This window comes from Staurois parvus, unplaced genomic scaffold (assembly GCF_062004578.1).
Source record: "Staurois parvus isolate SC_StPar_1 unplaced genomic scaffold, SC_StPar_1.0 ptg000011l, whole genome shotgun sequence".
NCBI classification, from domain to species: Eukaryota; Metazoa; Chordata; class Amphibia; order Anura; family Ranidae; genus Staurois; species Staurois parvus.
The window spans coordinates 7021073-7031826 of NW_028317807.1; the positions used below are offsets into that span (position 1 = coordinate 7021073).

General features: G+C 37.8%; 1 protein-coding gene across 1 annotated transcript in view; it reads right to left on the minus strand.

Annotated features, from left to right (window-relative positions):
- The window catches only part of FLACC1 (flagellum associated containing coiled-coil domains 1), a 50790-nt gene extending 40244 nt beyond the window's left edge, over positions 1–10546 (minus strand). The window contains exons 1-5 of the mRNA XM_089672701.1: positions 10416–10546; positions 9591–9665; positions 6189–6246; positions 4999–5126; positions 926–946 (exon numbers count right to left, since the gene is read on the minus strand). Of these exons, the coding sequence (XP_089528827.1) occupies positions 926–946; positions 4999–5126; positions 6189–6246; positions 9591–9665; positions 10416–10519 (386 nt within the window). The 5' untranslated portion in view covers positions 10520–10546. The remainder of the gene's footprint in view (positions 1–925; positions 947–4998; positions 5127–6188; positions 6247–9590; positions 9666–10415) is intronic.
- Between the last annotated feature and the right edge of the window lie 208 nt (positions 10547–10754).

Genomic DNA, 10754 nt, shown 5'->3' on the forward strand with positions numbered 1-10754 from the left:
TGCCAGTCTTTATGCACTCCTGTGTTTTTGTTTTTTTTTTTAAAAGAAGCTTCAGGCTTGCCTAAAAAATTAAAAGCTACAAATACTGTAGCTGCTGACTTTAAAATAAGGACACTTACCTGTCCAGGGATCCAGTGATGTCCTCGCCTTAGCAGATTCTTCAGTAGGCTTCAGGTGCAGGTGCAGGCATCTACAGTATGCGCACTGCAATTTGTGAATGGCCCCGCAGTCATGTGGGACCTGTAAATTGTCCCAGAAGGCTAGAGGGGAAAGAGGGGGGTGAACTTCCGACTCAGATTGCCGTGGCGTCAAAACCAGGAACTTGCTCCCCCCCAAAAAAAAGCTCCAAATGTGGCAGTTGGGGGGGGGGTGATAATCAAGCGTAACTTCCCCTTTTGGGTGAAGTTCCGCTTTAACAATGCTCCATTGTTAGTGTAGGTTTGCCACACCCTCCATTTTATGTGCTGCACAAAACACACCACATCACTACTCTCTCCTGTGGGTTGGGCAGTAAGGTAGGAATCTGGTAAGCCCTGTTAATACCTACTATAATAATATATCTGTGTGACAGCAAGTAGTGCCTACTTTTTCACAAAATCCTGTAGATCCCCCTTTATGGTTCCCTACTGCCATCTTCAGCCAACAATAGCCACTGACATCACCTAACCAATGCAATAATCCATACTGCTGTTGTTTTAGATTTTAACAACAAATAGTATGTGCTTTTGACATCTTCTTGAATTCAGTTACATAGGGACACTTTTGTTTTAAGGACAAACTCAGTTATTTAATGCCTAGAAAATTATCTTTGATTAGAGAAAGAATGTGTGTGAGCTGACAGTAAGCAGAGTATGTAATCATTTCTTATGTCTAGTAAAAAAAGGGCTGACATTCTTTGTCTTGTCTCCATGTTGGTTATACTTACTTATTTTTGTCTACTAGTGGTCTAAAAATAGAAAATCAAAAACAAAATAAACAGTGTTTTTGGATTTGCAAAAAAAACCCCACCAACATAAAGAAAACTTTTTCTATGCTGTCTATTTAAATGTTCATTTTGAAAATCCCTTTGTGTTACTTCCATTGGTGCTCAGATGAATTACAATATGCAGACATCCATACTTTTTAAACTTTTTTTTGCATAGCTAATAACAGGTCTACACATCATGCAACTGAGACATAATATTGAGTGCAAGTGGTTAAAAAAAATAGGATTTTTGTACTTACCATAAAAGTATAAGTCTATTAAGGAAAACTGGATTCAGAGACAATTGGTTTACACTGCTACCTGTGCTGTTCTCCTCATATTTGTTATTTAACTGTGCATTGTATCACCAATTCTTATTTCACCACTTTTGTTTCTATGTATTGATCTGTTGCTGCCATCTGCTGACCAGAATTTGCATGCTGCTTGCCTCTGCTTTTGCTAGTAAAGTTTTTCCTCTGCTGGGTGTGGTTTTAGGCAAGCCTTGGTTCTGGTCACTTCCTGCGGCCATTTTTATGTGCTTTATAGCTGTGTGACAGGACATTCAATTCCCTGGGCTTGTGAAGGCATCAGTTTTTGAACAGCAGTTAGCCTCAGGAAAGATATCACAGGACAGCATCAATACCTCTACTACCTTACAGTATTGTATCACTGTTTGTCGCTGTATTTGGACCAAATAAACCCACGCTGATTTCATTCCCGTGTTTACGTTTGGACCCATCTAACCTGAGAATCTGCCGGTCCGGTCTGCTCCACTGCTTGGATACGAAGGTAGGAAGTTACACAGCCATTATCAGTTATACCTTCATTCGCCTTCATGTGGGGACAGAACACTACCTACAGGAGGATTTGGACACCATGTTTAACCCCTCCCAGTACCAGCAGGCCTACATTTTGTAGAGAAGCAGTACTAGGAATAAGATTATAGACAAAGGCCTGTGACTCTCAATGAACTCTGAAAAACTGATTTTACATAAAAAAGTTTTAGGTACAAAAATAGTTTTTTTTCCTTGTTCATTGAGAGACAAAGGATTCAGATACAAATGGGACACTCAAAAGCAGTCGAAATGAATGGTGGTCAGCCATAACTAAAAACATTAACAGGCAGACACGGCAACATATCAAAACCAGGGGCTGTCTGCTGCTCAAGGATTTGAATGAAAAAAAAACTTAGGCTAGATTATAACCGATAAATCAATGTGAGAGCTGGGCGTCAATCTCTCTACAGACAGGACCCACTAGACCCTAAAACATCATTTTTATTCAAGAGGCACTCACTGATCTAGTAGAAAGCAATTGACAGAAAAGGGGGAAACTCAATCCCAAAGAACATAAGCTTGAACAGTCATTTTTCTTGGCCACTGAGAAATGAGAAACCAAAAGCAGGTTCCCCTTTATGGGGACCATCAGGAATGACAAAAAGAAAGTCAGTATTCCTGGTGGAAGTGTCTATGAGGTAGACACATACACCACTAACTGCACCCAGACAATGAAGGAAAATTCATAGCTTTCTCAACTGAAGTGAAGTTGAGAGTGCTATAGGTCAGAATTCCTAAGCCCTGATTAAAGGGGCTGTGTCTGGTGCCCAAAATGTGTCAGTTTTCTTTTACCTTTATCTATTAATTAATTTTATAAATAAAAATTATGAACTCTTGGATGTTTGTTTGGCGATCTCATGGACTGCATGTAAGTGTTTATTGATGTCCGTATCCCCATTAGGGACATTCACCTCTCAGTTTGTATTGGTGGCTATTCAACACTATAACTCCAGTATGTTAGATAAATATCCCTAAATACGTTAACTAATACACATATAGTGAACCCAAAAAATCATATAATAAATAATCCCAAAAATATCCAATACATATAAAATAAAATTATAATAAAATATTATAAGTCACTCGTGTCCAAAAAAATATAAATAAAGTCGCTCCAAACTTTGTATCCAAAAATATGCAACTTTTCAGATCCTTTGGCCCCTCCAATGGCTCCCAAAAGGAAAGTATTTACCTCAAAAGAAAGAAAACTCATATAGTGTATTAACTTAATAAATTCAATATCATACCCATATACCATATGCACTGTGCAACTTCAAAAACTGTGAAAAATGAAGGTGAAAAGGTGAACACTGTAAAACCATGATAGTGCGTCACTCTGTGAATATAGTAATCCAAGTGACCATACAGTGTACACTTCTATAGTGTAAGGCATATATACCCTTACTAAAAAGACAAACAAAAAACGGCTTATCAATACTGCAGAGATAAGCAACACGCTCTCGCGACTTTCCTCCAAGCCTGAATAGTACTCCTTAAGATGTCATCAACCACCTTCTTCTAGAAGTCATCATGGCTTTTAAGGAAGTACTCCATAGTACTTAAAGTACTCTTGCTCCATGTGAGTGATATATGAACAAAATATGGTGTAATTCCATTTAGGGATTAATACACATACACTTTATTTCCTGCTTACATTCATATAATATCAGAAAAGCTGATTCACATGCCCTTAAACCTCTAGGGTCGCCGAGCAGCCTCCAAATTGTTTGACGTGAATTTCCACTATCAAAGATGGCCGACTTTCCTTTTGGGAGCCATTGGAGGGGCTCAATACCAAAGGATCTCAAAAGTTGCATATTTTTGGATACAAAGTTTGGAGTGACTTTATTTATATTTTTTTTGGACACGAGTGACTTATAATATTTTATTATAATTTTATTTCATTTTATTTTATATGTATTGGATATTTTTGGGATTATTTATTATATGATTTTTTGGGTTCACTATATGTGTATTAGTTTACGTATATTTATGGATATTTATCTAAGATACTGGAGTTATAGTGTTGAATAACCACCAATACAAACTGAGAGGTGAATGTCCCTAATGGGGGTACGGACATCAATAAACACTTACATGCAGTCCAATGAGATCGCCAAACAAACATCCAAGAGTCCATAATTTTTATTTATAAAATTAATTAATAGATAAATGTAAAAGAAAACTGACACATTTTGGGCACCAGACACAGCCCCTTTAATCAGGGCTTAGGAATTCTGACCTATAGCACTCTCAACTTCACTTCAGTTGAGAGAGCTATGAAATTTCCTTCATTGTCTGGGTGCAGTTAGTGTTGTATGTGTCTACCTCACAGACACTTCCACCAGGAACACTGACTTTCTTTTTGTCATTCCTGATGGTCCCCATAAAGGGGAACATGCTTTTGGTTTCTCATTTCTCAGTGGCCAAGAAAAATTACTGTTCAAGCTTGTGGTCTTTGGGATTGGGTTTCCCCCTTTCCTGTCAATTGTTATAGTGTTGATTTGCACTTTCAAGGGTGAAAGTTAGATCTTATATGTTAGAGGGTGTAGTTAATACTATATTTGTTTGGTTGATACCGTAGCTATAGATTTATTGGTGGCTATTGTCATCTAGAAAGAGAGTGAAGGGAAATCGAAAATTTTGGAGTTGCCCCGAGAACAAAGGGTAAGGAAAAATCTTTTGATGGGGACTAATTCCAGGACAACTGAATTTCCCCTTTGGTAGATTTCCTTTAACTTCCTGTTGCATTTCCTCAACAGAAATTTAAAAAATTTTATAAAAATTTTCCCAATGATACACAGCTAGAAAAAAAATGTATTCAAAACTAAAAAAAAATCGTTTTGCCTATACATACACTAAAACTGTATTAAATCCAAAAACAAAAATGTATCATATTTCAGCTTACCAATTCTTTGATGTGGTGGGTGCATTAAATTTCTTTTTTATGCTTTTTTCCTCTTATTTTCACCTGGTGAGTAAGTCAGTAAATTTGATATTTTCAACAAATTTAAAGACTGGTACTATGCAATATATTGCATTTCTGTTTTTGGGTTTAACATAGCTTTATGCAATAATTCATGGGAAGCAGAGGCAGTTTGAAGGACGGTAAGACCAGTTATGCTTTTAATAAACGGCACTGATTCTAAGTTTTCTGCACAGTCTGGATGAAAAATAGCTCTCTACAATTTTAGTTACCTAGGTGAGACTGGCAATTTTACATTTGGCATGGCACCCCCAAAAAACTCTTCATCTAATGTCACTTCAATATGGTCCTTGGTTCTCTTCATATTGTAGCCAGGTGATATGGCCAGAAATGTTTCGGTCTAGAAAATAAAATATGGGTAAAGCAAATTTTTAAACTGAAAATTTTCTAAGTCTATTTTAATTTTACTTTCATTGAATAGACAAATCCTGAGTGTTTATTTATAAAATTGCCAGCAACTTGTCCTAAAGCTTACTCTTGCTGAAAAAATAATTGACACCAGTAGCACAGCCCTTCATTTGGTCAAAGCCTTTAAAATTGTGTACCATAATTGATAACATTTAGGCCTCATGCACATAGGCGTATTACAATAAGCAGCATTTGTCAGAAAATAACCCTTTAATTTTACAATATGTATGCGCATTTATAAGCATATGTACGTGCTTTTATGAGAGCATGGCGTTTGAATGTAAATGCATTCTACTGGGCTGAATCATAATTTTTTCTGCTCCAAAACACTCTTAGAAAGCACCTTTGTTGTGTTTTTTTCTGCCTCTAAACGCTCCTCTTCAAATTCTGTAAATGTCCACATAGGCTAACATAAAGGTGCTTTAACAGACACGAAAAAAAAAACCCGCTGAATATCTGTATAAGCAGTGTGTTTTTTTTATGCTCCATATGCATAAGGCCTTATATGAAGACATTCTAAAAATGTTTATAGTACAGTGCTTTTACAGTATATATTTGAGACACCAAGACAAGCCCCCTTACTCATCATGATGATTCTTCAGGTAAAAGAAACCCACAACACTTTGAAGGTCATTGCGGTTCATCATTGTAAAAAAGCCAATTGATGTTAAAAATCTATTGCATACTTGCCTCCATACATTAGTCTTAATGCTGCCCCATAATTAAATATTTAGTCTGTGAAGGAAAGCATAAAAGTGCTATGGATTTTGAACTACAAAATGATTAAAACTTCTGTTAGGCTTTATTTTTCTAAAATAGAGGGTTTGGAGTTGGAGTCGCACCAATTTGAACAGTTTCATAGGCGCCAATATGGTGCGACTTGCCATGAGCTTTGGAACTGTCAAATCACATGACAAATCACACCGGTGTTAGTTGGGGAAACAATCGAATCTCCTCCAAGCACTACAACAGTAAAGTAACGAACAATACTAACTTTGGCAGATCCTCTGCACTTCAGGCTGGAAGCAGAAAGTCTTTGAGCTGGCCACTTCCTGCAAGTAAAAGAAGACAATAAAAACTTAGGGTGTGCATTTTACGTTATAGCTCAGCATTCTCCTCACATCTCCTCCATACCATAGTTCCCCAGACCTAAACTCCCATAGTCTTTCTCCATATCTTTCTCAGTTCTTTGCCAAACAGGTCAGTTTTCACTTTTCCTCTTCAGATGTGCTCATCATTCCAGCACCAAGCATCATCTATTTGTAGCTTCTCCTCACGTATCCCTACCATATCTCATTTTCAGCTGCCTTGCTTCTTATTCCATCTGCTCTTCCTTCTTAACTGCACTGCTGTCCCCTCCCCTCCATCTACTCCTTCCTTCTTAGCTAATCTTGTCCTTCATTCTCACGTGTCTTGCTCTCCTTTTTTGCTAGGTTGTCCTTCAGCTCTTGTCTTCTCAACTGTCCTTCTTTAAGAACTGAATATTTCCTCCTTCTTTCTCAGTCCTCCTTTTTCTCCTTTCTACACTCTACCTTTTGTCTGCTTTTACCGCTCGACTGTCCTCCTCCCTTCCCATCTTTCAACGCCTTTTCTCTTAATTGTCCTTTTCCTTCTGAGTTGCATAATGTCCCTCCTTCTCAGCCATTCCTCCAATTTTATTCAGATGTCCTTCTACTCTTTCCTTCTCAGCTGCCCTTCCTTTTTAGCTTCTCTTCCTCAACTGTCATTCTCTTTCTTTATTCTAAGACAGGAGTCTCCAAAGTTTCTAAACATAGAGCAAGTGTACTGTCCTTCAGACTTTAGTGAAGGCCGCTGTGAGTAGAAAATGTCTTGATATCCAATTGGAGTACACAATGCCCTAGCTTGGGGGTCATTAGGAAAACTAGTGCCTCATCATTTTATCATTTTTTTCTGAATGGTCCCTCTTCTCCTGCTTTCTTAGCTATTCTTTTCCTTCCTCTTTCTTGGCCATTGTCTCCACACTCTCTACTCTGCCTGTATCAGCCATGCCTCCCTTCCCTTCTTGTCAGCCTGTCTGTTCTTTCACTGTCTTGACAATCTGGTCCCTGTCCTAATCATCCCTCTCAGTAATCTTTTGTTTAAAATATTGTCAGTTTTAAATTATTTATTTCTCATTGTAAACAGTTTTTCTAAGCAGGTCATTTTTTGAGAATCGGTTGCAAAAGTTTTGGCGTTACTTCTTCCTGCAAGCCAACAACTCTAGGGGGCTATGCACAGGCGTTTGACATTTTTCTTTCTGCCTCAAAAGGCCCCTCTATGTTATACCCATATGTGCATGGACACATAGGATTTTACAGGTGTATTAGAAGAGGTGCATTTACAGGCTGAAAAAAAAAACCTGTGCATTCAGGAATGGAGCTTTTGGGCAGAGAAAACACTGAAGGCACCAAAACTCTTGAGTGTTCATTCAATCCAGTGGTCAGAAATTGGAATAAATTAATATTCTGTCCAATGGAATAAATGAATGCCCAAACTCTTGACTCTCCTACATGCATTTGCAAAATGCAGCTTTAGATGCATTTTTTAACCTGTTTTTTTTTTCCTGCCTGGAGCTAAGGTGTTCAGGGAAGGAAAAAAAAACAAACATACTGGGTGCATGAGGCCTAAGCCACTGCCTTGTAATAGAAGTATTGTTTTTAACCTGCTGTGTGAGCTCCGTCAATTTGCTGATAGACTGCATTTCTAATAGACTGTATAGGTAGTCCAAAGACCAACTGAAGATGCACACACAGCAAGATGACAAAGCTGCCACTACAGTAATGGCCAAAAATATTGCCACCCCTACATTTCTGTTAGATAATGCGCCACTTGGCCTACAAAATGTTTGCAATTACAAATGTTTAGGCATTCTCATGTCTATTTCTTTTGTTTGTATTGGTATGACACAAAAAAGCAGAGAAACAAAAAGCCAAATCGGACACATTCCACACAAAACTCCAAAAATGGACTGGACAAAATTATTGGCACCTTCTCAAAATTGAAAGATATATTTGCATTCCAAGTTCCCTGGATGTGGACGAAAGAGAAAAATTGATCAAAGATTGCAACGAAGGATTGTTTGGTGGATAAAGAACCTCGATCAACTTTCAGACAAATTCAAGCTGAATTTCAGGCACAGGGTACAAAACTGTGTCAGCTTGCACTATACATAGCCATCTGAATGATGAGGGACGCTATGGTAGGAGACCCTGGAGGACCCCACTGCTAACACAGAAACAAGAAAGCCAGATTGGGGTTTGCCAAAACTTACCTGAGGAAGCCAAAATCCTTTTGGAAGAATGTGCTCTGGACAGACAAAACAAAATTACAGCTTTTTTTATACCAGTTTTCTCCCGGTTTCAGGAAAATAAATGAGGTCTTTAAAAGAAAGAATACAGTCCCTACAGTCAAACATGGTGGAGGTTCACTGATGTTTTGGGGCTGCTTTAGGCACTGGATGTCTTGACCATGTGCATGGCATTATGAAATCTGAAGACTACCAAAGAATTCTGGGGTGCGATGTAAGGCCCAGTGTCAGTAAGTTGGAATTCTGTCAGAGGTCATGGGTTTTACAACATGACAATGACCCAAAGCACATGTCAAAAATCACCCAGAAATGGTTTAAGACAACATGCTGGAGAGCACTGAACTAGCCAACAATGAGTCCAAATCTAAATCCCATAGAGCACCTGTGGAGAGATATCAAAACAGCAGTTGGGAAAAGGAACCCTTCCAATCTGAGAAATCTGGAGCAGTTGGCGAAAGAAGTGGTCCAAAATTCCAGTAGAGACGTGTAAGAAACTCATTGATGGTTACAGGAAGCAATTGATTTAAGTTATTTTTTCCAACGGGTGTACTACTAAATATTAAATTGAGCGTGCCAAAAATTTTGTCCAGTCCATTTTTTGGGTTTTGTGTGGAATGTGTCAGATTTGGCTTTTTGTTTCCCCACTTGTGTCATACCAATACAAACAAAAGAAATAAACATGAGAATGCCAAAACATTTGTAATTGCAACAATTTTCTGGGTAAAGTGGTGCATTATTTGACAGAAATGCAGGGGTGCCAATATTTTTGACTATGACGGTATTTGCAGTGTTTTTACATGTTTCAAGCTTTCCATTAGATTGCCAAAAAATGATTTTCTCCAGAAAGCTGTATGCTCTGAGACATCAAACACGCTGAAACACAAATGTGGGGTTTAGATACACTCTGTAGGACCCATAAAAACACATCCTAAAATGGACAAATGGAATTTACTTTATAATATTTCAGAAGGACATGCATTTGTAGTAAGAGTAAACGTCTTTTTTCTGTAGTACATTTATGCCAGTCTCTGTAGTTATAGAAATTTAGACGCAAACAAGCAGAGCTTGAAGTTGATCAAGAGAACATACTTGGAAGGCATACATGATTTAGCAGACACTAGATCTCTTCTTGGGTCTTTGATTGCAGAAAATACAGGAGAAGTCCTGGACAGAAATAACATACAATTAAAGCTCTGGTTGTGGTAACTTTGGACGAGCTTATATAAATGTTGCTAAGTAGATAATTACTATGTAGTTTTAATACTTGGTATCTCATTGCATTCAATACAAATAACTACCACCACCTGGTCTATTTTAAATACAAAATGCTTTCAAGTCATACAAATGTGTTGAAATAAATTACTTTGTAATGCATCTACTGTGAAGTGAATTAAGCTGTAAAGAAATATAAGGTGATTTACTTCCCAGCCCTAGGTACACATCTATGTACAGTAGTTACTGACAACCTGCAATCCCTCCACTTCTGTTTCTTGGCATGATATGTTTTAAAGCTGTATCAGTCACTCAGGTACCACAATAATAATTTACTCCTAGAGTGCAACAAAAAATATCTTAGTAAGTCAGATGCTTCTGTCGGTAAACTGTCAGAAATCAAGCAGGGCTGATCTGCAGGGGCTGCTTGCCCACCAACATGCAGGAAAATGTAATCAGTTACAGGCAAGAGACAGTATGAAAACTGCACTCTGCACATTGTATTGATGTTATACATTTTTACTTATAGAGAGATTCATGAGTGGATTGTATTGGAAAGCAGAAACATTCATGATCATGACATCAGTATATCAGAACACATAAAATATTAATGATTTGTCCGTAAATCCAAATTTTATAGAACAGAGATAAAAGATTTTATTAGAAAAGGGGAGAACAATCAAAGGTTATGGACTGATTTACCTAGGTCTGTTTCTGTTCCCAGAAGGCATTTCCAAGGTGCAGTTCCCATTTGTAGTCCCTGAAGCCATGTATTGGGCCCAAGGAAATAGCTTGTCACTGGACATGATGCATCAAAATCACCTAAACCTGTAACAAGACTCAGAAGAGTATGGTAGAATAAATATAACTTTTTAAAGAATGCTACAGTTTGTAATAAATTTATTGATGAGACAACAATACATGAACTGATATACTTATTAATCCCTTGTCTTCCAAAGTATGTTTAATAACATCCTGCTATTGAGGGGATCAGAGCATGATCACAATTGCTGCTGTAGCGCCTGCGGAGTTCCTGTGTTC